Raw genomic sequence first — 27,824 nt, forward strand, 5'->3', positions numbered from 1 at the left:
ACCCTGCCTCCAGGTTAGAGTGCAGCCATGTGTGCCCAGCCCAGGGCAGGTGTGTGACACACGTTCTCACTGTCCCCAGCCACTGTGGGTGTGCACAGCAGCAGAGGTGTGACAGTGTCCCCCTGTTGCTCCCCCAACTGCCCTGTGCAGCGGTGGGGCTCAGAGGCATGGTCACCTGTGATGCCAACACACACGCACAGCTTCCTGGGTGTCACTGCCATGCACGCATGTGCACAGGCGCTCTCATGCGCAGGGACATGCACACTGATGTGCACCCAGTCACCCTGACAGTCATCCCAGCATGCCAGGGTGATGCAGTGACACAAGTGCTCCCACCGCTCGCCCAGGTGGGTGGTGGGGATCACAGCTCTGCTTCCTCCCCTCGTCCTCCATCTGCCTTGTCCTTGCCATGTCCCCTTCACCTCCCAGTTCCTTTTCAGCCCCTCACATCCCTGCTTACCTGCCTGGCATTGCCCCCATCCCCACCTCCCTCCCATCATCCCCATACACCCTTCTTCCCTTCACTCCCATCCAGCCGTTGTTGCCCCCATATCCTCCTCTCAGCCCCCCACATTTCCCCACACATCCTAATTCCCCTCAGCCCCCCACATCCCCCCTCACCTCCCAGTCCCTGTTGGCCCCACTCACCCATCATCTCCCATGTTCCCCTTTACGCCCACCCACCTGTCCTTCTCCCCACATCCCCCCTCACTCCCATCCACCAGCCATCACCCCCACATCCCTCTTTAGCTTCAACCACCTATCACCCCCCTCACCTCCCAATCCGCTTCAGCCCCCCACATTCCCGCTTACCCCCACCCATCCACCCACCCACCCATCCATCCATCCATCATCTCTCCTTACCCCCCCCGTCGCCCCCATGTTCTCCTCCTTAGCTCCAGCCACCCACCACCCCCCACATCCCCCTCACCTCCCAATGCCCTTCAGCACCTCACATCCCCACCTACCCCCACCCACCCACCATCCCTCCTTACCCTCCATCCACCAGCCGTCACACCCACGTCTCCCCCTTAGTTCCAGCCACCCATCATCTCCCACATCTCCCCCTCAGCCCGCGACTCACGCCCGCCCACCCATCACCCCCCACATCCCCCTCACCTCCTAATGCCCTCAAGCCCCCACATCCCCATTCCCCCCCACCCCCAGCCCCTCCTCTCCCGGGGGCGGGGGCGGGGGCGGGGCGGCCCCGCTCCCTCTCCCCGCGGGCGGCTGCGGGCCGGGCGGCGGTGGCCGCAGCCCGCTCGGGGCTCTGCGGCGGCGGCTGCCGGGGGACGCGCTGCCGGCCCCGGCCATGTACGCGGGTCGCAAACGGAGGAAGCCGGGTGCCCCGGGCGTGAGTGGGCGGCGAGGGGAAGGGTCCCGGGGAGGGGGGACGGGTCGGGGGGGGGGGGGGGACGGACGTGACCGGGACCGGCGCCCGGTAACGCGGCTCTGCCCGGCAGGGTGCGGCCGGGGCCGGCCGAAGGCGGCACCTCCAACCCGTCCAAGCGGCACCGGGAGCGGCTGAACCGGGAGCTGGAGCGGCTGGCGGGGCTGCTGCCCTTCCCCGAGGAGGTGGTGGCCGGGCTGGACAAGCTGTCGGTCCTGCGCCTCAGCGCCGGCTACCTCCGAGCCAAGAGCTTCTTCAGCGGTAAGGCACCGCGCCGGGAGCATCCCCCCCTCGGCATCCCTCCCCTTCCCTCCCGAGAACTGCTTTCCCCCCTTTTTCTAACCCCAGATTTTCTTGCTTTGCAATAAGTCTCAAGGCTTCAGGATGCATCGCGCCTGGGCGAAAGCAGAGCTCGCACTTTGCTCGGAATTCGAGGGATCTGGAGAGATGAAGTTGGTTTTGTTTGGGGGTTCTGCCCAAGTAGAGAATTGAGGTTTCGGCTGGATTTCTGCGTGGTGCTGGGCAAAGGCTCCGGCGGGCGCAGCTGGGAGGGCAGCGGTGTGTTGTGCAGCCCAGTTGGAAAGTTTCACCGTGCCAGTGACTTTTTTTTTTTCCCCTGTTATAATAGACCAGTGAAATACTTTTAGTGTGCTGAAAATGAATAGTAATTACCTGTGATGTGGTTACAGTTTATTTGGCAACCGTTTAAATCAGGTCGTGTTAAAGGCACGACTGTGTTCCATTGGGCTATGATTGTAATTAATAGGAGCCCACAGGAGGGTATTTGTGCAGCCCTGGATTTGCCTAATGAAATAGCAGTGGCTTGGGAATGCTGCATATGACTTCAGAAACACCATAATTTCTCTTTTTAATTGCAAATCATTGAATGTACTGAATGTGGTTTGTTTTGTTCGGGGTTTTTTTTCCCCCTTTTCCATTCTCTTTTTAAACCCTGCTTGTAGGATTGGTGAGGGGGTGAAATGAAAAATTAATGGCCTCGGAGAGGAGTTGTTTGCCTTGCAGCGTCAGGTCAATTTGTTTGTTTGACTGTATCGGTTGTGTTTTCCATGCTGGTTTTGCCCTGGAAAGGAGCTCTGCTGCATCAGCCTTTGCAATGATGAACGCGTTGCCCCAAACCCATCGTCTGTGACAGTGCTCTGAAGCAGAGGAGGACCAGCGTGGTGCTGGTGTTTCTGAAGGCTCCTCACCCCATGAGAGCACATTTGTTCATGGGGTGGGAGTCCGTGGCGCAGTGCGGGCCTTGCTCTTCCCCTGAAATATTAATAACTTAAAGTTCACCAGTCAACGAATTTATAAAGCGAGGGGTGGTAGTGATTCCTTAAATCAGCAGGTTTGAAATGGCTGGTCTTGTTGCAAAGCGTCACAGCAGAAGTTGCTCTGGGGCTTGTCGCCCTTTTCAGGGTGATTGTGCTGGGATGCTGTGCCAGCTCAGCCGGGAAAGGCTGAGCGTGGGATGAGTCCAGAGGACATAGTCCCACTGCTCCACAAGCACCCTGCTAGAGCTGTGTGTCCTGGGGTGTGCCCTTCCTGCATCCCCCGCATGGTGGGTTACTTCGGTTTTGCATTGTGAGAAACTGCAAAATTCCTCATTTTGAGATTCTTTCTCATTTTGCCTTTTCTGTCATTCCATCTAATCTGATTTTGTGGTGCCGGCTTCCAACCGTGGAGTGCATTGGTGTGTCTGAAGCCGTGGGATGGTACCTGCCTCTGCCCGATTCAAGGCAGGTCACTGTAATAAAATGGGCTTTCCCATCCTTTTAGATGCAAATAGTGATTGCAGAGCTATTTTTTAAAAAAAAAATCCTTAAAAGGAGCTCTGGGCAATCCCACCCCATCTACGAAATCGGATTTTTTTTAAGTGACTTGATTCATTTTGATGCAAATGCCAGAGTGATTTTGCTCTCTGACAAGTTGTGCTGGAGCTGAGATGAAGTTCACCTTAAGGAAGGCTCCTGTTCAAAATACTCTGCTTATTCCTTCTTCTCCTTTTTGTTTTTTTCTTTCTTTTTGGTCACCTGCATGTTTAAGGGTTTTTCCCCTAGGTCTGTCAGGGAATAAAGTTAGGACATTGCTGGAGTGGCTGGGCTCTGCCTGCCTGCTCACTGCCGAGCCGGGTGAGCTCCTGTGCTCCCACTCTGGCTCAGCATCCTTGGAAATGTGAAATGGGATCCTGAGGAGATAGTTTTAGCTGCTGAATGCTGACAAGTCTCAGGTGAGATTGTATCATAAAACACGAGTGGTATGGGGTCTTTTTGTGTTTATTGAGAGCATTCAGCCTGTCCCAGAGCTGTCTGGAGGCAGCTCAGAAACAAGCGGTGCAAACCTTTGTATTGGCGCAGGAGGAAGGAGGAACTGGCACCTCCGTTGCTCGAGTGCATCCCTGCTTGAGGGCTCCCTGAAAGAAGATCAAGGAAAAGCAAGGGCAGAAACTGGGGTGTGCTGCCATGCCTTGTGAGGAGAAACATCCTTGCAGCATGTCATCCTGGAGCAGGTCTCAGGTGGTGCTGATGATCGCTGACAGCAATTCACCCAGCAGGTTTATGCCAGCTGCCTTTTCTCCAGCCCATCTTAAGTAATTTGTTGGGTGCCAGAAATGTCTCCTTCTCCTGGCTATTTGAAAATTAATTATTTTTTAATTTCATTTTGGCACCTTGATTTATGCATCGTTGTATGGGGAAGTTTGTATGGGCTTAAGTGATCAAAAAGCGAATGGTTTCTAGATCTTGGTCACTGGTAGAAACTCTGGGAGCTTCTGTTGTTTTGTTTCAGGCTCCTGATCACCTTCTGACCATATGATACGTTCCTCAAAACGCAGAGCAGGCTTCACAGCTCTCTTGAAACATGTACCTGCATTTAGATTGCACTGTAATGTAAATGATCTGCACAGGTCGGGGTGGATTGACTGTGCACTGGAAGCAAACCTGATGTTTAGCTGTCAGAGATGGTCAAGATACTGTGTGCGAGAAGCATCTACGTGGGCTTTTGTCTGAACAGCAGTGTTTTGAACATCAGTTTGGGGACATATTGCCAAGAGGTCTTTGATTTTTAGAGACATGTTTTTCCTTTGCACATGGGGATTTTTACACTTCATATGACTGCCCCTGTTCCCTTTCTGCCTGTCTGGGAGCATGACTAAAGGCCTGCAACTAGGTGATGGAAAACAAAGGATTTAAGGCTGCTCAATGTTTTGTCATTTAATCTTTGGAGTTGTTTAGAGATCATCAAACATTGTCTTAGTTAAGCAGGGTTATTTGTCTAAACAAACATTTCCTCAGGCTGTCATGCCAAGTGCTGGGTTGGGTGTCTCTGAGGTGAAGCCCCTGATGCCAGGTGCTGATCTTCCACAGGTCTTTGAAAGTCCCAAGGACAAGAGCATCCATGTGTTTGTTTACTAAATCCCGTTCCTTTTTTGTGGTCTGGCAAATCTTTCCCATTTAACCAATTGGGAAGCAGTTTGGTGCCAGGTGCTTGCCATGTGTGTTCAGCATCTCTGGAGAAGGAGGGCTCTTGGCTATGTTGGCTCTTTGCAACGGTCTCCTCCTGGAAGTAGGCACTGCTTTTTGTCTTGTGTGGTAATACTTGGTAAAACACAGTTTAGACAGGTCTTGAGATAAGTCATGTGGACAGGCGTCCTGATGTCAGACGGGAGGTTCTCTCTGATTTTGACCATCTGAAGGACCCTCTGGCCTCTAGGATACAGAGAAGCAAAATGTCTTGGGATTGCAGAGTGTCTGCCCCAGGACAGTAGATCTTCCTGTGGCATGGCACAGGGCTGAAGAGGATGGTTGGCAAGCACACCCCACCATGCCAGGGCTGATCTGTGGCATGGTGGAAGGGCTTCTCTTGTGATGGAGCAGCACTGCTGTCCTCTGCAAGACGTGCAGGTGCATTTCTTTTACCCCATTGCCTGGCTTTGCAGCCCAAAGTGCATACAAATGCTGCCCATGGGAACGCTGCTCACCATGACAGAGGTGAACGGAGGTGGGGGAGCCAGGCCATGGGAGAGCTGGAGACGTTGGGAGAGAAGTCCCGCCTCCCCGGCGGACTCACCAGGCTGATGGTCCAGCCCAGCCCTGCCCATCCCACATCCCATCCTGCTGGGTGAGGTGGCACTGACCTGAACCCAGCACCGTTAGCCTGGACCAGGAGGACCAAAAGGAGCTGAAGCTGGCTCCCAAATCAAGGGTCCTATCCCAACATCGGTGGCTGATGGGCTTCTACCTTCTCCTTTCCTATCCAGGTCTCTTTTCCTTCACAACAATCCCCCCAGGTGCTGTAATTTTTTATTCCTCCTTGGTGAGACAAATATTTTTAATTTTCATTCACCGCCTTAACCTTCCTCCCTGTCCTGCAGGAGGCTTTTTCATCGTGTATGGCTCGGGAGGGGTGGGAGTGTGCTGCAGGGCTGCCACTGCCCAGAGCTGAGGAGCCGGGCACGGTGGTCTGCATCTCCCCAGGAGCCCTCTCCTCTCTCCCCTCCGATGCTGAGGACTGTCCTTGGAGCAGTGCAGCAAAGCCAAGCCGCCTTGCTCCCGCCATGCTGCCCTCCCTCACCCCTAGCCCCCGTGTCCTGCTGTTGGGCAGCCGGTGCCACCGTGCCGGGGTCTGCACAGCACGTCATACCAGATGAGCGCCGGCGGCTTAGCCCGGCGGTGCCTGGCAGGCTGCTCCCCTGTAATCCCTCCCTGTTCCTCCCCTTGATACTAGGGCCTGGCAAACGCTGCTGGCTTATGTGGGGGTCCCCATTTCTTCTGCCTCCCTCACCTTCTGGAAAGGGGGAGAGAAGGGAAGATGCTCCAGGGGAAGGTTTGTCGCTGGGTCTCACCCTGCTTGATGATTTGTTTGAAAAAAAGGAAGATGCTTCAAAGATACCTTGTCATGTGGCTGTTGGATAACATCTGTGTTGCTTGGTCCACTTAAGCACCTGGTGGGAAGACAATTGGCAGGCCTCAGAACGGGTAAGGGCTCAGTCTCGAGAAGTATCTCTCACAATTTGTTCCTGCAGTGTGCTGGGAAGGTTGTCCAAGCTTTGCCTCTCATCCTACAGGCAGCCTGGCCCTTCTGCAGTGTGAAAGCTAGCCCCCGATGAGCACTCACTTGCCCTTGCAGGCCAGCTCGGTGTCCCCAGGGGGTCCTGTGCCTCTCACAGACCTGTGTCCCCATGGCTCTGTTCCCAAGTGCCAGCACACTGGGGCTTTGCCAGGATTCTGCAGTCACCTGAAATGACCTCAGCTGGGCTTTCATGGGCTTGTGCTGTTTTGGAGGGCTACAACGCAGCATGGCTTTTCCAGCCGTTCCCCAAACTGCACCTGGGGAGGAGGCAGCACGCTGCCTGGCACACGGCCATTTGGCTTCGGGTGGTCACTCTGGCACTGACATTCAGCAATTGACCTGCAGCCTTTGTTTCACAGGATTTCTCCCGAGGCTCTGAATTACATCTAAGGTTTGTAAACTGTAGGAGCAGGGGTAAGAGAAGCTCAGTCCGTGATGCCAAGAGATGCATTTGAGCCCCCCTGCTGAGCCTGGCTGCAAGCCGGTCATGGGCTGTCTCTGCTTTGAAATGGGGTTCCTCAGGGATGCAGATGCATCCCTGCTTGTACGCAGCATCCTACCCACAGAGCTGGGCTTGCCAGCAGCCAGGCACATCCTCTGGGCAACTCTGGATGCATCGCTGGCTGGGAGGAGAGGAGGAAAATACCCTGGCATGTACTGTGGCGTTAGAAATTTTTGGCTCAAGATGGATTATCAGCTGCACAGTCTGTCATCGTGGATCAGAGAGGAGGCGCAGCTTTCGTTTTGGGCTGTATGTGATTTTGAGCTATGCATGGTATGTTTTATATGGAAGGAAGGTCAGTGTCGTGGATCCAAAACTGAAGCAGTTTGCCTCTCTCATGTGTTTTTTAAAAAATAACACTCCTGCGGGTGTTGAGGGTTTGGGGGTTTTCCTGGAGTCCTCTTAAAATCTTAGCTGGCCACCTGTAGGATCGAGGTGCAGCCTCAGGGCTGAGCTTAACCCTTTAAACTATGGTACAAATCCAGACAGTTACTGCTAGAGCTGTGATGGCCCAAAAAGTGCCCGAGCTGCTCCCTGGCAGTTGGGTCAGGCTGGAAAAGTGCTTTAAATTACATATTTATTATAGACCATATAATAGTGCCCCTGAAACTTCTGCTTAGAGGTGAGGTCTTGGGATTGGGACGTGCATTTCTGCATGTGTTTAGAGATGAGTAATGTTGCTCGTTTGTTCACTTGGTCTGCTCTCCCACCTTATGAGCTGTTGGCCACGTACTGCAGATAGCTGTAGCAATAAAGCCTAAGGCACGGTTTAAGAAAATAAAGCCTAGTCCTGTTCTCTTAATTGCCTAGGTAATGAGCTGGCCTTGGAGGAGCAATTTAAGCTGGAAAAGTCTTGTGACTTCCCTTAGGTAGGCAGTTTTCCCACTGTGTGCTTTCCTTGCCAAATACTTCTCCATGGCTCTCACGATAGTAGCTGGTAGGAAGCTGTCAGAGGTTCCTGGGGTTTGCACTGGGCTCTCGATGGCTGCCAGCTCTGCTGCCCACCAGCAGCTCAGGTCTCTCAAGGCTCCTAGAAACGCAGGTGTGGGAGCAGAGCTGGCAAGAAACTCCAGATTAAGGTTCCAATGCACACCTAAAGCTCCTGGGGAATGAGTGGTGGGAGCGGGAGAGTTCACACTGCTATTGATGCTGCGGGAAGGAGGGAAAGCCTGGCAGGTCCTTGTCATCTTTGTCCTGGTTTAAACCTCTGCAAATGCTTCTCCCTTTGAGACAAATGCCTTTGGTGACACGACAGAAAGCTATACATCGTCAAAGCCTCCTTGCTTTTAAAAGTGCAATTAGATCTTTTAACAGGATATCCATTATTAACCACACATGTTGATGAAAGGTGGTATATCCACACCATTCAGTCAAGGGATAAATAATTCATCTATTTAATGAAATTTGTGTCAACGGGGAGCTGGGCCAGGTATTATGAAATGGTAAGTAAAACCATAATATCCATTATGAATAAGCAAAGAGAAACTCAAGAAGTATTTGCTAGTTCCTAGAACATGGGCTTTGTACAGCTCAGCGGTGAGATCCGAACTGATGGTTCATCAAGCTGGGGAGGAGATGGCTCTGCTGCTTAGTTTCAGCAAATCTCTGCCTGCTTCTCTCACCATTTCCATTATGCTCTTTCCTTCTAACGCATTTCAGGCACTCCTCATCGGAGGAGCTGCTGGCTATATCCACTAAGTTTTCCTTTTATGTGGAAGTGGAATAATTTTGAATTGACTGGTAAGAGCTCAGTTCATGCTCAACAGTAACAAAAAAGAAAACCTCCAAAGACCCAAAAAACCAAAACAGAATGGGATACATTTTACTGAGTGCATGTTTCTGTTCTTTGCTTCTCAAAACAGTTGGAGATGTGTAAGCTTGCTGTAAAACATGTGGATTAAATGACAGAGCAGTGATCAGATTTGGCAAGCTGACAGCGTAAGGTGCCATCGGAGATGCCAAAGAGGAGGCTGCAGTACTTCACCTGCCTTCACAACAGCAGTTTAACTTTCCACCAGTTTGAGCGTGGCAATCAAGGTGGCATTTGGTCAAATTTTGCTCCCTTAGTATCATGCTGCTGTTCTCTGCGTTGCATGCTCCTGCTGAGACACAGCTGTGTCACTTGGGGGCTTCCCACTGGTGGAAATGAAAGCTCCTGTGCTGATTTCACCGGAGCACTGCAGAATTTATGTGTCATGCTGGAAGCGTAGGGCTGGGCTCTCCCTTGGCGTTTTTAGGTTGGATACACTTGCTCTCAGGGGTGGATGTGGCAGGTCTTGGAGGATCGCCAGGGCAGTGCCCCCAGGGAGGGCGGCAGGCAATGCAAGCCCTTGTTTCCAGAGAGACCTTGCCCAGCCGAGGGAGAAGGGAGATGGATAGTGTCTGATATGGGGAACCTGGGACCCATGTGAGCTCATCAGCAAAACATTTCTTATGTTACGGGGACACACACCCCCTTTTTTTTTTTTTTAAAGGAAAGTATTATTCTGAGAGCAGGCAAACCCACATTTCTGTGTAAGTGACTCTTCTAAATTAAAAGTTTATATTAAACACGAAAAAACTTCAGTTTATTCAGAAGAAACCCAGAGGGTGTTTTTTAGATTTCCAGTATTGTATTTCTTCTTTGCAGTAAAGTGCAGGAAAACAATTTTGAGGAGTTATTTAACGTAAGAGGGTGTGTACAGAACAGCAGAGCTGCAGGTCCATCTGCCTGTGTCTTGGAGTTGAAGAGGTGGGTGGGAGAGGAAGATCTGGAGGTATCTCGTAGTAAGGTTTTTATTCCCATGTGAGCGGGAGACCTGCTTTTCAGGGAATTGGCACAAATGGCAGAGAGAGGTGGATAGTAGGCGATCTAATTAATAAATAAATCAATCAGTCTCTCCTTCCCCCAGAGAATGACTGATGTGTGCTAGGGTGTTGAGCTCTATGGCAGAATGCTTGCAGGGAGCACCATTACCAAAACTCTCCTCTCCCCTGGCAGGACCTGCTCAGACTAATAACTGCCATGCAGATGTCTCTGCCATTACTTGCAGCTGGGTCTAGTGTTTTCTCACCGCCTTTAAATGATGCCAGCAGTGGTGGGGAGACACGACCCCTCACTGCTCTTGAAGAGCCATGAAGCCGTTGGGTTTCCTTCTGCTGCCTTCCCTGCATCAACGCCTGGAGTGGGTTTGGGACAGAGTCGTCTTGTTTTCCTCCTTCACAGTCAGCAGCCAATGCAAAACTCTGCTCCCACGTGGAGGTCTTGCCGTGTGGAGGGAAGGGGGCTGGGAGATATCCTCACAAAAATGTTAATACCCGCTTGTTGGTGCCGATATTTCTCAGGTCTGCAAAGCCCTGGCAGGTTCAGGAGTTCACTGGCAAACCTGGTAGGCGGCGAGGTGTCCCTTCAGCATCACGTGAAACAGCTTCCCAGGCTGGGTGCCGAGGGAAGCACCCTCCTGGAGATGGAGGGAGGAAATCCACTCCCCTTGGCCCCCCTCAGCCCTGCTGCTCCTGGGGGGTGACAGCACAGGGCCAGGCAGCAGAGACTGGGTGAGCAATGTGGGCACCTGTGTGTGAGGACCACCACCATGCAGAAAACATCCCCCTGTGGGGAGGCAGAGGTGGGCAGGGGGCTTTTCTCAGAGATGGGGCCAGGCGGGGAGAGATTTTCTTCCTCTCAACTAAAAGGCTTTTTGTGGCAAAACAGCCTGCAGGTCCTGGCAGAAGTTATTTTTTTCTTTTTTTTTTCCTTTTTTTTTTTCTTTGAAGAAATAGCAAGAAAAATGTGCAAGCCTTGCTGCTTTCAGGTGGCTGACTTCTCTGTCCTCACCTTCCTCCTCCTACTGCTGCCAGTGGCAAAGGTGATGCTGGTGGCATGAGAGAGGGAGCCCAGGAGAAGCTACTTCCCTCTCTTCTTTTTTTTTTTTTTTCTTCTTCTTTTCTTTTTTTTCCCTTTTTTTCCCTTTTCTTCCCCCCCCCCCGCCCCTGCAAATACCTGTTCCTAGTCATGCAGTGAGGGCAAAGACTGCACCTTGTCTCCTCACCAACATGAAGACATACGCTCTGTCGGGAAGGCCACCTTTCCCTGGTGCTGAGCTTGCCCCGTTGCTGCCTTGCCCTTCCCCGGGGTAGCCAGCCAGGCGGGGAGGATGCCGCGGTGGCTCTCCGGCTCGTCTCCGCTCCGTCAGCCTGATGCGCTGCGACAGTTCTGCTGAATTGCTGACCCGAGGGGCTGCGCAGGGCTATTTATGGAGAGACAAAGCCGGGGGACACCAGGCAGGAGGCCAGCCTGAGATGTCCCCAGCCAAGAGCATGTCGTCTTTGGGGTTCCTTGGGTGGCTCGGATGGAAAACATGCTGTTTGGTGAAGGTCACGGGAAAATCCCCATGGAGATTCCGATTTATATGAAAGCAACCCCTTGGCCCCAGTGGCTTGATCCTGTTTGCAGGAGCAGGCTGGATTTAGTGGCAGGCACCTGCACAGAGGACAGCGGGCCATCCTCCGATTTTTAATGTGTTTCCTCCAGCCCCACAGCTTAGGGGCAGCACAGATGGTGATAGCAAAGCCTGGCTTTAGGCAGTGGTTGCTTTCCTTTTGCAGGGAAACATCAAACCATTAAACCAGACCTCTGAACAGAGGGCAGCACCTTTTAGCTGCTCTGCTATCATCCAGGTTTATTTTTATCTTGCACCTCCAGCACAGCAGTCTGGGAGCTAGCAGAGGAGGACTGAAGACCTTTAATAATTCATAGCTCCTACGTTTTGCTCCCAGGGATCAGAAAAGTGAGTGGCTGGAAAGGCGCTGCCAGAAACCTGCTTCCTCCACACCACAGGACCCTGACTGGGTGTTGCGGCCACCGTGCTTGCATGCTGCTGTACCCGGTAGCCTGCCCATGCCCAGGACTTTGGGCAGGTTTGGTGGTCTCTGACCCGGGCAAGGGACCACAGGCAGTCCCTGGGCAGCAGCGTTTGCAGCGGGATGGTGTGCAGGGTGGGGGAGCAGCCGGGACGTGGCAGTGCGTGCATGTCTGCCCCACAAGCTCTGGACTGACACGCTGTTGTACAAACACCTGCTGTAACTTCAGTCCTGGGACGCCAGCCCCTCAGCGTTCAAATAGCTCCTGAAATAATCTGTGCAGGCTGAGCCCAAGGGGAATTTCCCAGACCTACCAGAAGCAGAGGTTTCACTGCCATACAATTATTTTTTTTTCTTCTTCTTTTAATTAAAATCAGTAGTAGAACCAGGACATGCTTTGCATTTGGTTATGGAGCAGAGTCAATCTTTGGGATGGTCATGTGTCTGGTGTAGAACATTTACCCCAAAAAGCCTCGCATGTGTACCAGTGAGGCCCTGCAGACTGCAGCATTCCTCCTTGTTCCCACCCACCTGTGAGCCAGTGCTTGGCAAATGCCTGCTGAGGGCACGGATGACTTTGGGATGGAAGGTGAGCCGTGGTGGTAGAAGAGAGGGTGGTGTGCCTTTGTTGTGTGCTTGGCTTCCCAGCAGACAAACGCTGACAGATGGAGGGACTCCGCTTTGGAGACCGAACCAGTCCCTCCGCTCGCGGGTGCCCTGCAAACACAGGTTCTGCTGGGTTCAGCTTCAGACCTCGTGGTCCTGGAAGGCTCAGAGATGCGTCTGGAGCATCTGCCTTTTGCAGCGGCTGGGAAGCTGCTTGCCCATGAGCTTCTGCACGCAGGTGCTTCGTTCCTTCAGGATCTGCTCCACGCAGATGGAGGTGTTGAGCTTCGGCAGCTGCTTTGGCAAAGCGCAGGGTGAGATGAGCGTTATGAGCCTGGTTTTGTTTACGTGCTGGTGGCTGGTGTGTTGTGCCTTCTGACTTGCTGCTCTGTCTCAGCTTGCGGCTTTGCTCCCGCTGACAGCTTCATGGGGTGTTAAATTACTTCACACCTTTCCTCCCAGGTACTGGTAGGAGCAGCCAGTTTATCAGTGGCCAGATGCTGTCTTCTGTCCCAATGGTGCTTGCAAGAAGCTTCCTGGCTTTGCTGCAATCTCCATTGTCTCCTGGACAGGCCTGCCATGCACGGGCTTGTTGTTATCTTACTCTTTAAATATTATCCACTCGGATTTGTTCTCTGGGTGACTACAGTACAAAATTTACAGATGCATCTTTTTAGTTGGACTGAGTGATGGATTTCCTCATCCGTGTTTATTGTGCATTGATCACTATTACATTGCCAGTGATCTCGGGTGTCTACGTTTGTATCCACGTGTGTGTTTTTCCATGTTGTTTTTCTCCTACTGTGAGCTGTGGCTTGCCTTAATTTGATTCAATAAACTCGCCATGCTGCTGAACTGTAATGTGACATCATTGACTGGGCTATCTGGACTGTACCCTTCAAAACAGCATGTTCCTTGTCCTGGAAGGGTGAGGTTCGCTGCGACACTTTTTATGTAGGAAAGACTTCTGCTGCTGTTGGTCTGCTGTCCTTTGCGGTCAGGGCGTGCGTGAGCTGATCCGTTCTAGTACAGCACCACAAAGACATGCTGGGTGCAGTGACTCCCCCAGCAAGAACAGAGCTGCTGCCATGCCCCGAGAGCCAGCGGGGTGTGCGTGGTTTGGCACCAAGGGCTGGCTCTTGCTGTTTGCAAGGAGTGGTGTGAGGTGTTGACTCTGTGTCCAGACTGGGATTGGGGACCTCCATGGTTGCTACCGCTAAATGATAAGAGAGACTGCTAGCTGGTGAGCTCACTGAACACGTCCTTTTGGGCTGGTGATTGCAAGTAACTGCTAGTAAACACAGGACCTCATAGGTATTCTGCTGATGCCTATCTGATTTCATGACCTGTGGCTTTAAGGTCTTTACTGGTAGGTTGTTAAAGGTCTAAGAGTGGCGGGGAAAGGGAGGGGGGAAGTTGAGGGTATTGGAAGATGGGGAAAAGTTCTATTAAAATCATCTCTTTTGAGGGGTGAAGCAAAGGGCCAACTACATCACAGCTTCCCCTGGCACAGCATTGTCCAGCTTTGCAGCCAGGTCCATGTTTTGGAAGTTCATGGTGGTGTCTTGCGTGTGTTACTGCAGCACTGAAGTCCCTTCCCTTTGCTTTGTGCAGTTGCTCTAAAGAATCATGGTGCCAAAGAAGCGGAGAGGGATGGAGACTGCGGCAACGGAGCAGGTCCGGGCTCGGCAGCAGTACCGGAGGGTGAGCTGCTCCTGCAGGTTAGTGCTCCTCGTTGGACTCCTCTCCCTGGCAGATGCCTTCGAGTGATTTTCCTCTTTTCCCCTTTCCAGCTCCTTTGAATTTTACCCAAAGAGCAGGCTGTTCTGTTGTTGATTTCAGGGTGTTTTGGTGCAGCAGTGATTTCACATGGCGTAGCTCATAGTGCTTCTGACTGAGCAGAGGTTTAAGACCTCTTTAGGTCCCTGGGGCAGAAACTGTGTTGCTTCCCCCCTCGTTTTCCCGTCCTTCCTGGAGAAAATTGCCATCTGTAAATTGGCTGTGTGTAATAAACCCTCCATCTGGGTGGAAGCAGCGCTGAATTTCTGAGCACAGAGTTTCAGCTCTTCTGCTTCTCTGCCCTCTCATGTAAATGGGCCATAGGTGTAACATGGAAGCCAAGCAGAGCAAGATGTTTTAAGTTTGATTTTCGATATGAGCACACTGGTGCCGACTTGGGGGTGTTTCTCAAATGCTGGTGAAAATAGGGAAGAAAATGTCATGGAAGTCTTCCCTGATTTTCAGGCAGTGATGCATGACACTGGGCACCTAGACAGGTGCTGATGGGCCATATGCTCAGCCCATATACACAGGGTATGTGGCTGTACCCCAGGAGCTCTACGAGAGGCATATATTTGGCTCCTTTGGTGATGCTGGAGGCGACGCTGGCGATGCTGCAGCGTGGCTGGGCTGAGCCTGCTGCTTCCATGGTTTATTCAGAGACGCCAGGAGATGACCTTCTGTCTACAGCCTGTGCACAGTGAATAGGAAGAGGTCAGACTCCAGCAGCGCAAGGTCCTGCAAGGACGCAGGTCTCCCCTTCCCGCCTGGCACCAAAGCACAGGCTGCAGCACTGTCCCCTGCCTAGCTGTTGTCCAGAGCGGGCCAAGCACGCTGGCCAGCCCCAATTCCTATCTAAAAGTTCACTCAACAGTAAGTGTAATTACTGTCCTGCTTGAGAGCTGGGGAGCCAGGATCTGTGTCTAGTGAGAGAAATGCTAAAGCTAGGCTGGTTAATAACCAAAAACCTGAGGGTTTTCTGCTGTGGATATAACAAAACGGTGCTTGGCAGAGAATGCTGGGGGTTGATGTCCTACTCATTAATTCCTCCCAGTTTGATGTCATCCTTTTAGAGGTACTGAGCTGGGTGTTAAATGCTCTGGGTTTAGGTTTGGCTCTCCCGGGGGTCTGTATGCATGCTGCTGGATGTGGCAGGGAGTCAGGACCTGCCTCTGCGCCCCAAGGAAACGCTCCTACATGTTTATACAACTACTGCCACCCGGTGTGTCACCTTTGACATCCAAACTTCCTTTGTCTCAACTCTTGGTCCACCCAGATTCTTCCCTTCCCCTCCCCTAATTTCCCAGCTTTACTTTTTTTTGGTCTGGCCTTTTGACCAAGGCTCTCTCCAGGAGCAATCTCAGCAAGAGGAAGGTAGCTTAAACTGAGTTTGAGCATGAAAATCCCTCTAACAGTACTAAGACCTTAGCAAGGTTGAGAACTGAGTGGAGCATCTCTGCCCAGGTGCACGGTGATGCAGGTACACACTGCTGGCTGCAGGGTATTGAATCTGCCTGCTGGTCAGTGCCCTGAGGGAAGAACAGAGTGCTGCAAGATGTTGCTTACTCCTGCTGCAGCAGAGTAATGCCTCTGAAGCTGCTCAAGGGTTAAAGTGCATTTCGCAGCACTAATTAACCTCTGCAGCAGATTCCCACACACTGAGGTCAATCCCAGTAAATAGAGAGAGCGTTTGTGCCCAGAATAAAGGGAAGGCGAGGGGGGAGAAACACCGACCTGGACAATGAAACAGGAGTTGGCAGCAACAATAGCTGGACTTGGCTGAGACTACACGCTAGACCCTAATTAATCCTGATGTCTATACATTACAAAGTGGGGGAAACAGGCCAGGGCTGGCTACTGTGGCTTCCCTGCCTGCAGCCAAGTCAGTGGTACAAGACATTTTTGGCTCTGGACAGCCATGGGGCTTCTGGGGTCTGTGCTGCAGGAAGATCCCTGCCTTCTAGAGGGCTCCTGCTTCAGGCTGGCACGAGTGTCCCCATGGGGACCTCTTGCCCTTAGGGAGCGGTGTCCGGGTAGTGCTGTCATGACAGTGAAAGCTGTGCAGCTTCTGGGAAGCTAAACTGGTGATTTCCTTGGGTTTTCATGGCCATTGCTCTTAGGCAGCATCATGGGCTTGAAGGTGCTTACTGGAAGTCTATCGGGCTCATTTCAGAGCTGGGGAAAAGTGAGTCACAGAGTGATGCCTTCCACTCAGGGTCAGACTCCCATGGACCGGCTCCCAGCCCTGGCAAGGTGATGACAAGGTCTTCAAAGCATGGGGCTCTGTGCCAGAAAGGCTTGCTCCCCATGGCTGGCAAAGGTTGGTGCAGTGCCTGTGTGCCTGCAGCACTTAGGGTTACTCCCCTGGATCCTGCTGGTGCCTGTGGTAGCAATGTTCTGCATATCAGCTCCTGCCTGGTGCCAGAAAGCAGGGATGAAAAGCCAGGGCTCCTGGGACAGCAGCTACACTCCCAAACTGGTAGGGAAGCTCCTCCGCACCTTCTAAACTGCATGGATATCCAGGTGCAAAGGACACTGTCAGCCAGCACCCTGGTCCCTTCTACCGTGTCCTTCCCTGCTAGCCCTGGGGCTGCTCGCTCAGAGAAAACACCCAAATTACTTCCCAAATTTGAGGGATGAGCCCTTCTTGAGGAAGACGAAGGCTCTGAGCAGCTCAGTCCATTTCTGCCAGGAAATGCAATGCTCCCTTGGATATTGACTTTGCAGTCCTGGAGCTCGAGGAGAGGATGGAAGGGCCAGTGAACTGTAAAATATATAAGTTGTGTAACATTAAAAATGCATCAGAAATTTCAGATTGATGGCTGCATTTGCTGTTTTCTGTGGGGCAGGTTTAGCGCTTCGAACCTGCATGGGTGAAGCAGCTTGAGTATTTCTTTTGTGAGAACAGAGCACAGCATTCAGCCTGTTTGGGTGGAGGACGTGCACGAATGAGCGTGTGCTCCAGGACAGACTGTTGCCGTTGTGTAAATCTGCACACCACGCAGAGAGAGCGCTCCAGAGGAAGAGGAGCATGGCTGGGAGCATCTTGTGGCTAACACATGCATCCCAGGCACAGGTGGCTGCAGACATCCCTTTTCGCCATGACCACGGATGCATGGTCCTTTTGCTGCTGTGTGGTGCTTTGGAAGGACAGTGCTGTACAGGGTGGATGAGTGCCTTGCAGCAGGTTGTTGCTGGTTGTGAGTTTGGGGTGAATAATTTATTTGCCGGAAGGAGAAGGTGCTCTGAGGTCAACCAGTGATTCTGTGGTTTTCCCCAAAGTCCAGGGATCAGACTCAGCCTGTCCTCCCTCCTGTTTTGGAAGAAAATGGCTTTTCAGAAATCAGATGGTTTTGCTATGGTTTCAAAACCCATACTCTTATTCTTTAGTTTTCACCTTTCCCATTTTCACTGGTTAAGGCTCTTTGCAGCATTGGGTTGGCCACCTCAACCGCAGGGTGATTGATGGATGCTGGAGGAGGGAGAAAGCAATGGAGATAACACCTTTCTTGCCTTGTTCCTTGTTCACAGACAGCCCAGGTAGGCATGCCACGGTCTTTCTCCAGGTCTCTCCCCTGGCAGCTGGCAGGGACAGGAGGGATGCAAATGAAGCAGGAGCTGGGTGGGTTTCTCCCAAACCAGCAGGAGTATCCCCATCCGCATGGGCCAAGCAGCAGCAGGGAATGCGCAGCCAACGTTGGCAGCACGCAGTCATCTGCAGTGGGTTTGCTCTTCACTGAACATCCCCCTGCTGCATTTCCAGCCTCACGCTGTCCTAAGCCACGTGCAGCTGCCCAGACCCTCCTGGGTGGTGGGGAGGACGGGAACCACGTGAGCAGAGCCACCCAGGTAGATGTGGTTCAACATTAAATGCAGCCGACATGAAACGCTGTTTTGATTCAAGGTTGTCAGAAAGGCTTGTTTCCGCCAGAATACCAGAATGGACCAGTGCCTGATGGTGTCCGGTTTCGTTCTGCAAGCAGTTCTGAGATTTGTATTTGCTCTTCGCATAGGATGAGTATAAATGTCCAAATCTGAGTCTGAGTGAACACTTCCGGGATGGAAGCAAAGTTTTCCATCAGTTTGGATTAGGGTACGCTTGGGCAGCTGTACGGAAGAGCTACGTGACCTCAGAGAAACCCAGCAGAAGGTACCATCTGTTTTCGCGGTGAGAATAGCTCTGCCGGTGTTGATCCACGGTTTTGTCCAGCCAGCCTTCAGTTGGTGGAGTTTATTCAAGCAAGGCAGAGCAGAGGAAAACCTGCGAATGAGCTGCAGGCCTTGACCTCTGCTCGGTAAAGCAGACGTGTCAGGGCTGCAGAGACCTGTGTTTTAGGCACACGTGCTCTGGCATCGTGGCAGGGTACGTGTGTAGAGGCAATTGCAAGGAGGGAGGTACCTGGTGCTGTTCCCACCCTGCAGGAAGAGTATGAAAAGAAGCTGCTTGACCAGTGCATTGGAGGATTTCGTGAGAGCCAGGGCAGCACCCACTGTTACAACAGCGAGATGCCATTGGGAAGGGTGTCCTTTCCTTCCAGGGCTTCCCGTGCTTTGTCTCCTGCCTTACACCTTTCTCTTGGTGGAGCAGTGGCTCAGTTGCCTGCTAGCTGGGACCGGACAGGACTTGGGTGACCAGTGTTTGAGCAGAATGAGGCTCACCATCCTGCCAGAAAAGGGTGATGAGAGCATGGGTTGTACCTGCTGATCTCCTCCCTCTCCTAGGCGCTCAACGGCTTCGTGCTGGTGGTTACATCAGAAGGACTGATATTTTACTCCTCGCATACAATACAGGACTATCTGGGATTTCATCAGGTTGGTGGGACACCTCTGACTTGCCGCGGTGGGTATGCAGAGTGGGTTCTTCCTTGGTGGTGGAGAATAGCCCCAAGTTCCTTGCAGGGAGGAAGCTCTGCAGGGATCACAGGGTCTTGGGAGGCTGCATGGGGCTTTTCCTTCATCTTGTAAATCTGGACCCCGTGTTGCCAGTTGTGGTCACTGGGAGGCATCAAAGCAACTTTGGTAGCCCACGGATGCTTTCCACCAGCCACCCTGATGGGCTATGAGGTTCATGGCCCCGCTGTGTAATGCCATGGGGAGATGCCTGGGGTTCCCTACCCAGTTTGCCTCTGGGTGACCCCTGGTAAATCCCATATGGCTCCAATGCTTTGTGGTTATCTCGGCACCCGGGTAACCTGGAAGGCACTAGGTCAGATTTACGGGGAAGTGGGACTTACCTACTTAATTACTGTGGTTTGGTGTTGCTCCCACACATCTGGCTTTCCCCAACATCTGGGGTAGATAAGAATTGTCCACCTGGGCAGAGCGAGCAAGTCCCAGAGCAGATGCCTTGCTCTCTCGGAAACAGTGGTGGGATGGGGTGGCTTTGCTGCTGGTTTATTCCCAAACCTATGCTTTCATCTCATCCCGTAAGTCAGCACTAGGATTTTGAAGGACACCACATTACAGAGATGAGTGTGTCAGAGGGGAGCTGTATTTCAGATGCTAGTGGCTCTTTAGGATGGGGGGGGAGGTCTGCCTCAATGTGGCAAGGCATCCTTAGAGCCAGATATGTTGTCTGTTCACACCAGCATTAGCTCTGGTGGAAGATGTCCAACCTCATTCAGCCAGGGACCTAGTTGAGCAACCAGGGAAACTGGATAAGATATGGCCAACTGGGGCTGTGACGGACTGTTTCCAAGTGGGATGTGAAAACTAGTGCCTGGGGACAGGCTGCAGAGCTCACACGCTGCTTTTTTCCTCTAGACAGATGTCATGCACCAGAGCGTCTTCGAGCTGATCCACACCGAGGACCAGCAGGAATTCAGACGCAACCTCCACTGGGCCCTCAACCCATCCCACGCACCCGAGGGTGAGCCTTCTCCAGAAGGTAAACAGAGGCTGGGAGCCAGGCATCCTGGTTGGCACAAGATGTGTAGCTCCCCACATAGACTGGGGAGGCCAGCTCCCTGCCACGGCTTCATCCAAACATTATGGCTTTCCCTGAGTTTCTGGTGCTGTGCTGTGCAAACTATTGCAGTGCCTGATGCTGGGGACCTCCAGCCCTCGCTGGGGGGGATCGTTGTTGCTCCTTTCTCAGTCCCTCTCTCTCCCAGGGGGGAAGAGCCTCGGCTCTTCTGCTGTCGCCTACAAACCAGATCAACTGCCCCCAGAAAACTCCTCCTTTCTGGAAAGGAGCTTCGTGTGCCGCTTTCGCTGCCTCCTGGATAATTCCTCCGGCTTCCTGGTGAGTACAGACCCGTGCTGTGACCTCCATAGCAGGAGGGGTGTGCAGGCTTGCCCCAGGGGGTTTGTGCCACTACTGAAGCATACAAGTTGGCTTTGAAAGATGCAGCACTCCTTTCTGCCATATACAGCACCTGTCTGTCTCAACAAGGAGGTATTTCTGCTGGTTTTCATAGGTTTGGTCTGTACCTACAGCATCTCCATGTGGGTTTTGTTCCTCTCCTCACAGAGATGCTGAATCTTGAACAAAAAGTGCTTTTCCTCTACACATTTTGCTAGGTTTTTGTTAAAGGCATGTCTTGAGACCACGTGGGTGGTGTTCATTCCTCCTTCTCTCTGCTGCAAGTTGATGGGGTTCTTGCCTTCATAACCATGGGTTCAGCAGCCCTGTTTCTCCTTCTCATACTGCTTTAGTCTGGAAACTCAATACGCAGAGTCCTGGTTGTCCCCTGTTTACAAGCAATCTATGATTCCTGATGGGGCTGTGAAATAGCCTAGTTATAATGCAAAGCAGCTGGTGCATTGCATGATGCCCTGATGCAACTGCAGCGTGTGCTCTGTCCTGCAACTGCCGTGTGTTCAAGCCCCAGGCCAGCAGTGAGCAGCTGCAGGGGAAGAAAGCAGTGGGCTGCTGCTGTGGGGAGCTCAGCGTGGGATCCCTTTGATCCTCATATTTTAGTGGGGAGCACTGGAGTTGCAAGAGACTGGTCACAAGGATTGTTTGCATCAACTCTGCAGCAAGACGGCTTGCTTTCCATGCAGCTCTCCTCCCTCTCTTCTCTCTCCATCCAATTTTCTGTGTGACACTGTGTGACTTCTCTTCCCAGGCTTTAAACCTTCAAGGCAGGCTGAAGTTCCTTCATGGGCAGAACAAAAAGTCTGAAGACGGGTCCATACTGCCACCCCAGCTTGCTCTCTTCGCTATCTCCACACCCTTGCAGCCCCCATCCATCCTGCAGATCCGAACCAAGAACATGATCTTCAGGACGAAGCACAAGCTGGACTTCACCCCCTTGGCGTGTGATGCCAAGTAAGTAGCAGAGCTGATTTGGGGGCTTCCAGTGTGCCATTCCATACCCTGCCTGGGTGATGTCCCACCCCAGCTCTGCCTCTGGGCTGCGTGCATTCTCGGTCTCTCACAGGGGGAAGATCGTTTTGGGCTACACTGAGGCGGAGCTGCGGATGTGTGGCACCGGCTACCAGTTTGTCCATGCTGCCGACATGCTGTACTGTGCTGAGAACCACGTCAGAAGTAAGAGTCCCTTCTGTGCCCACCTCTGAGGCTGATGAGTGGGCTGGGACTATGAGCAGCTCTGTCGGCTGCCACGTTGAACCCAGCAGCTCTTTTCCCATAGGATGCTTTGCTTTATGCTTTACTGTGATGCTTTTGCCACTGTGGGGAGCTTAGGGTGGAGCGTAGTGCGGGGTATTTAGCTGGGATGGTGTCCCCTGCATGTGCCAGCCATGCTGCTGCTATGACCCCACCTGCTTATGATCCCAGAGGGAAATGGCAGTGTCACTGGAGGCAGCTCTGTCTCTGGTGACGTGCTGACAGCCCTCAGCATGCGTGCTTCCTCCTGACAGTGATGAAGACGGGAGAGAGTGGCCTGACGGTCTTCCGCCTGCTGACGAAGGAGAATCGCTGGAAATGGGTGCAGGCCAACGCGCGGCTCGTCTACAAGAACGGCAAGCCTGAGTACATCATCGTCACGCAGAGACCCCTTGTGTAAGTGCCGTCTGGGTCAGCCCAGCCTGGGATGTGACTTTTTCCATCAGTGTGGGCTCTGGGATGCCCCAAGCAGGGCAAGATGTTTGATTTGTCATTGTTTCTTGTGCCTTTTAAAGGAGCAGCTGTAGGATACTGTGCTTTGATGCTGTTCAGTCATATCCCCCTCTGCAAGGCAACCTCACACCCCTGCCCTGGTGTACTGGGTGCCGGTCCAGGCTTGCCCTGGGGAGACTGGTGGTGGCTCTCCAGCAGCTGTACGGACATGTGGGTGCAGGAATAGCAAGGACCTCAAATGTGGCTGCTGTATAGCAGCAGCCTGACATCCCTGTCCTAAGGGGTGACTGCAGCATAGATGAGAAGGGAAAAGGTGTGACTTGGGCCTGGCAGAGCTGTGTTACCTTTTGTGTTTTATGTATCATCTTGGTTATGCTAAAGATATGTGGGTTTATGTGTGTGTGTGTATAAAAATATGTATGAGTGTGTGTAGCTGTACATAAATGCATGTGTGTGTGGTTCTGCTCAGCACATATGTGCTGGTCAGAGCAAAAGGGCTTTGGCTTGAAGGAATCACAGTTATCCATTGCAGAAGCACTTTGCAGGGTGTGTTTGTGCACGTGCAACCCACAGTCTCCTCTTCCCGCCCTGCAGAGATGAAGAAGGAGGAGAGCACCTTCGGAAACGGTCCATGCATCTTCCCTTTACCTTTGCTACAGGAGAGGCGCTCTTATACCAAAGCGCTTACCCTCTCCCGGGCTTCCATGACCCTTTCCAGAGCAAAGGGAAAACCAGCAAGTCCAAGAAGACCACCCAAACCCATGGAGGGCGCTCCCAGAAGAATGGTGTTGACCCCAGTTCTCTGCTGGGTGCCATGATGCAACAGAACAAGGCAGTGTACGCCTCCCATCCAGCTCCTACATCTAACCACTCCTTCAGCAGCAGTTTTGTGGACCACCTAGAGGATGTGTCTTTGCTGGATGCAGGAAGAGATACCTGGAGTACAGGTGCTGCTCTGGTTTCTTCAAGGGGGGACAGCCTCAAAGAGGAGCTGGTGGATGTGCAGCAGGAGGACCCTCTCTTGGCCACCCTGGACTCACTCTCAATTAAGAGTGATGAGAGCTGTTCCAACAATGAGCTCTTCAGTGCACTGGAGGGCCTGGGATTGAATGCTGAGGACCTGGAGCTCCTGCTGCTGGACGAGAAAATGGTGATGGTCAATATGGACCCTGACCGCACCCGGTCCCTGAACGACTGCCTGGCCAGCAACGAGATTCTCTCCTACATCCACGCAACTCTGGTGAACAAGCATGAGGAAGGGCAACAGGTCTGCCCCCTGCCAGGCACATCCCCAAGCCCAGGTGGAGGCACTGCTACATACCAGGCCCACGCAGAGAATGAGGACACGCGGTACCTGCCCCAGCATGTGGTGCAGCCCGACATTGCCCTGAGCCAGCCCCCTGCCCCGCTGTGGGAACAGCCCCTCCACACGGTGCCGGGGCAGCCACCCCCGCTGCTGCCGGAGCTGGCTGAGGGGGAAGAGCTGGGTGACGGCGTGCAGTGGAGGCCAGCTGGGGAGGAGGTTCTGCTCCGCTTCCTCCAGCCAACATGGGGCACCCCATGGGACAAGATGCCCAGCTCACTCTCAACAGATCCCTGCCTGCAGGAGCCACCCAGTGCTCGGCAGCTGGAGGGTGACTTCCTGGCTATGCCGCCCACCCAAGAGGATGCTCGCCAGTCCTTCTCCCTGCCCTGCCAGGGCCGTGTGGGACCAGCCAGCCAGCCGAAACACCGTCACTTGCTGATGAATGGGTTGTGCAGCCACAGCCCTGACTCCACTCCACACCTCCTTCCCAGCAGCAGCCCCAGCCCATGGCAGGACTATGTTTCCCCGCTCCTGGGGTCCCCAGCTCAGCCTGCTTTTTATGGCATCAGCCAAGACTTGATCTCCCAGCACCAGGGCTGCTTGGGTCCAGGGCCTGGGGCGTCAGCGGTACACTTAAACCTGAACAGATTATGCAGCGCTGAAACTGTGGGCAGCGGCAGTGGGGGATCCCAGGAAGAGATAGCTCCATACTCCAGTCTTTTCTCCCCCTCCTCATACCAGCTTATTCCTGATAAGCATCTGAGCCCTGTTCCCTCCATGCCCCAGCACCCTTTTTCTAGCTCAGCTGCAGGGCGCTTTGGGAGCATCGGCAGCCCTCTGGAGATTCCTGTGAGCTCCTACGGGACATACGCCTCCGCGCTGTGCCAGGAGAGCAGGCGCAGGGTAAGGGCCTTTCTCCACTCTTGTGCTCAGTGTTTTCTGGGCTGGTATTTCCTGGGGGTCTCAGCACAGGGAGGCATGCCTTGTCTGGTCGGTAGACAGGAGTCGCCTTGGTCTAGCCGGTGTGCGGCCAGAAAGGAAGACTTTAGGAGCTTTCCTTTGCACTAAGAGTTGAAGAGCAGAACATCAGAGTGTGGGTTATTCCCTTTAGAAGGTGGCTGTCTCTGGGTCTGATTTCCATATGGTTTGTTTAATTGCCATTTCTGTACAGGGAGATTTTCCAGCCATGTGCTGGTAAGCTTTGATAGGTGGTACAAAGCACATGTGAGATGAAGATCTTCTGTACCATAAGGTTTTTCCTTTGTGGAAGTGTACCCTGGCCTGGGCACAACCCCTGTTGAGAGCCTGTCTGGCTTGGTGCTAGCCCTCCAGCGTCACAAGGCGAGGTCTGCAGCCTTGGATCTGAGTGTCACAGTGCCCTTCAGGGCCTGTCCTCGCAAGTGACTCCCCTGGAATTGGGGCCAACAGCCCAAAGCGGGGCTGCTTGGGGAGGGCATAGGGAGTGAAAGCTGCCTGGCCCTTTCCCTTCTCCCTGATGCAGATGCTGTGCATGTCTGTAAGGACCACCAACTTTCTGGGCTGGGGCTGGCAGCATGGAGAGCTGGTCTAAGTCCTGGAGGAGCCTGTCCCTGCAGCAGTGCTTCCCCAGCCCATGGCACCACCAAGCAGGGTGAGATGTCTAGGGTCTGTCTTGCCTCCCTGCTTACCCAGCCCTGCTCTGGTGATTACTATCCCCAGGGCAGCTTGTTGCTTCGTGCCAGACATCTTCTCTTACTGGAGGGGTGCCCTGCTGTCTCACAGGCATCTCTGCATTAACCTCAAGTCCTCCCGTTATCCATCTCCTCCAATACCAGGCACTTTCTAGCTCTGTTTAAGAACTTGACTCCGGCCCTACATAGAGGTTTGGGAGCTTGTAGGACCAGCGAACAGCCCCTACACATCCCTAGTGCCTGGTGGCTGCCTTGTGTGGCTGGCGTGGTTTTGGCTTGCCAGGAGTGTAGCAAGGGTGCAAGACCCAGGTGCTTGCTTCAGGTGCAGTCCAGGTGCTGGTGATCTACAGACAGGTTTCATGAGTGAGCTGCAGGGCTGTGGTACCTGGGCAGGCTCTGCAGAGGTCAGTTAGCAGGTCAGTAGGTGAAAGTCAGTGCTAGCTGAGGAGGTTGGATGCACTTGCTTTCTGTGTGCTTTCAGTCTCTTGTCAATGAAGCAGTGGGTCAGGATTTGTAGAGAGGACCTGGGGGAAGGTGTGGGGACCTGTATGGGGTCACTGCCAAGCCCCTGTGCCACCAGGGGTGGTATGGCAGGAGCAGACCTGCTCCCCCTCTGACCAGCCTCCTCTGGGCATCAGCCTGACCAGTGCTAGTAAAACCCTGCAAAACGCTTCAACACGCTGTTTTCTCTCTCTTCTCCTAGCCCGAAAGCAGCTGTGTTTTGCCCAGCTCTCCCATCGGACACCCTGGAGACCACCCAATGCTGGGGGGGAGCCTGGCTCCCCCCTGCCAGCCACATCCCCGGGCAGAAGCGCTGCCAGATCACCCTCATGCCTCCAGCGGTGACTTCTGTCTCTAGGAGAGAAAGACTGGAATGGACAAAGCAGGACTATTCCCTGGGGAAGGAGCTGCCTTCAAGTTGTAGATGACAAGCCTTCCCCACCACACATGTCCTGCTATGGCTATTGAAGTTGGTCGCTTTGGTTCAGCTGGACTTTTTGCTTTTCTTTTTTTTTTTTTTTTAATTTTTTATCAACTTCCCACCATCCTGCCCCTGCTGAGGCTCCCTGTGCCAGCTCTGTGGAGGTGTCCCTGGCCTGGGGAGGGCAGTAACAGGCAGCAGGGCTGGAAGGCAGATTTCCCTAGGGCACAGGAGCAAGCTGGGCTGTGATGTGGTTCAGCCGGTTCACGCAGCCTCATCTTTATCTCATGGTGTTCAAGAGTTGTGTGGCTCTTGGTCAGCTGGAGGATCTTGGAGCGCATTTGTCACTTGCTGTCTCTCATCCTACCCACCCAACCTCCTTACTCGTGTTTCCCTGGTGGGGCAAGTGTCTGCCCATCGTGCTTGCACATCTTACTGGGAGTCAACTTAGAAACGTTGGGGCCTGTTATGGTTGCTGCAGTCTTTTAAATTACATTTGGAGACTAACTGTTGCTCTGAAAGGAAAGACAGGCTTGCTTTCTATCACCAGCCAGGTTTCTGCATTGTAGGTGTGACGTTTGTGTGGCAAATCCCACACTTTGCTGTGAAGCCAGTGAGCAAGCTCTCCATCGCACCAGTCTTTGCAGTTCCGCTGTTAACTGAGTACATTTTTGGGTGCGTTTTGCCAGGCTTTTGGAAACATAGGCTGCTCCTACGGCTGTTGCTTGGCTCCCATGGTTTGGTAGTCCCCAGCAGTGCCTGTGCAAGGCAGCCCTCACCCCAAAAGACAGGCAGGTTTCTGATGGCTAATGTCCTCCAGCTTCACAAAAGCTTTGCATTTACATGCATGATCCAACACAGATGCAAGACTCATCTGTTAAAAAAAAAAAAAAAAAAAAAAGAGAGAGAGAGAAGGCAGATTTTAACCTCTGATATTAAATATCCTGCCATTCCAGCCAGACACCTGTGGCTGTGGCCAAACTGTACAGATATTGCCTGTTTTATAAAGAAAGTGAACCCTGATTTGTGTTCTTGTGTTGCGCTGGTCCTTCCCCATCCCAGGTTTTCCTGTGTCCCAGATGTTCCCATTTGTTAGGATCCAGATTAGAGCTCCTGTAGCAAACACCCTGGGTATTGCTGTACTGTATGTGACATGCCCAGGTAGGCTGATAAGCAAATTTTCTCCTGGGTGATGGGGTCCAAAGTACCTGAGCAGGCAGCAGAGTCATTCGCAAACAGCAGGAGCAGGCTGGCATTGTCATGTAAGCCATACCTTGCATCTGTGCCTAAAAAGATTGCAAAGAAGTTATGGAGCTGCCTAACAAACGGAGAATATTTCAGATTTACTGTAAAAAAAAAAAAAAATTTCCAGTAAGCTAAAAAAAAAAGTATAATGAGACTTAATTTTAAGTACTGATAGAGTGATATTTTCCCACAGAAAATAAGTACAGCCCATATGTATGTATATAATATGAGTTGACAGATTTATTTTTATGCCACTCCAGTGGAGGAAAAAACCCTCTTACCTTCCCAAAGTAGCATCCTATGGAATGAGACAAATTGGCTGTTCAAAAGATCGGAAGTACAGTGACCCTTTAAGAAACCTGACAAAGCATCATCCCTCCTCCCGCGTCTCCGGCTTTGGTTTCATGTGAACTTTTATCCTTTTCGTTTCAATAAATGGTTTTGGAACCTCAGCCCCTGCCATCTC

General features: G+C 52.7%; 1 protein-coding gene across 3 annotated transcripts; it reads left to right on the forward strand.

Annotated features, from left to right (window-relative positions):
• The first annotated feature begins 1,245 nt into the window (after window positions 1-1,245).
• LOC121092892 (aryl hydrocarbon receptor-like) lies at window positions 1,246-27,810 on the forward strand. Of its 3 annotated transcripts, none has more exons than XM_040604543.1 (11): window positions 1,246-1,314; window positions 1,464-1,651; window positions 14,025-14,131; window positions 18,912-19,001; window positions 19,953-20,076; window positions 20,303-20,433; window positions 21,260-21,462; window positions 21,575-21,684; window positions 22,017-22,158; window positions 22,810-24,424; window positions 25,895-27,810. In XM_040604543.1, coding segments are annotated over exons 1-11 (2,868 nt in total). In that variant the 5' UTR covers window positions 1,246-1,312; the 3' UTR covers window positions 26,051-27,810. The 3 variants fall into 3 exon arrangements, with proteins under 3 accessions (XP_040460477.1, XP_040460479.1, XP_040460480.1); XM_040604545.1 differs by having other exon boundaries at window positions 19,953-20,058; XM_040604546.1 differs by lacking the exons at window positions 1,246-1,314; window positions 1,464-1,651; window positions 14,025-14,131 and having other exon boundaries at window positions 15,707-19,001; window positions 19,957-20,076.
• The last annotated feature ends 14 nt before the right edge of the window (window positions 27,811-27,824 follow it).

The sequence above is a fragment of the Falco naumanni genome, chromosome 8, assembly GCF_017639655.2.
Source record: "Falco naumanni isolate bFalNau1 chromosome 8, bFalNau1.pat, whole genome shotgun sequence".
Classification (NCBI taxonomy): domain Eukaryota; kingdom Metazoa; phylum Chordata; class Aves; order Falconiformes; family Falconidae; genus Falco; species Falco naumanni.

Coding starts and splice junctions, on each gene's coding strand:
- LOC121092892 (XM_040604543.1), top strand. Junction 1,652..14,024: donor AGCCAAGAGCTTCTTCAGCG/GTAAGGCACCGC, acceptor TGCTTTGTGCAG/TTGCTCTAAAGAATCATGGT. Junction 21,463..21,574: donor CCCTTGGCGTGTGATGCCAA/GTAAGTAGCAGA, acceptor GGTCTCTCACAG/GGGGAAGATCGTTTTGGGCT.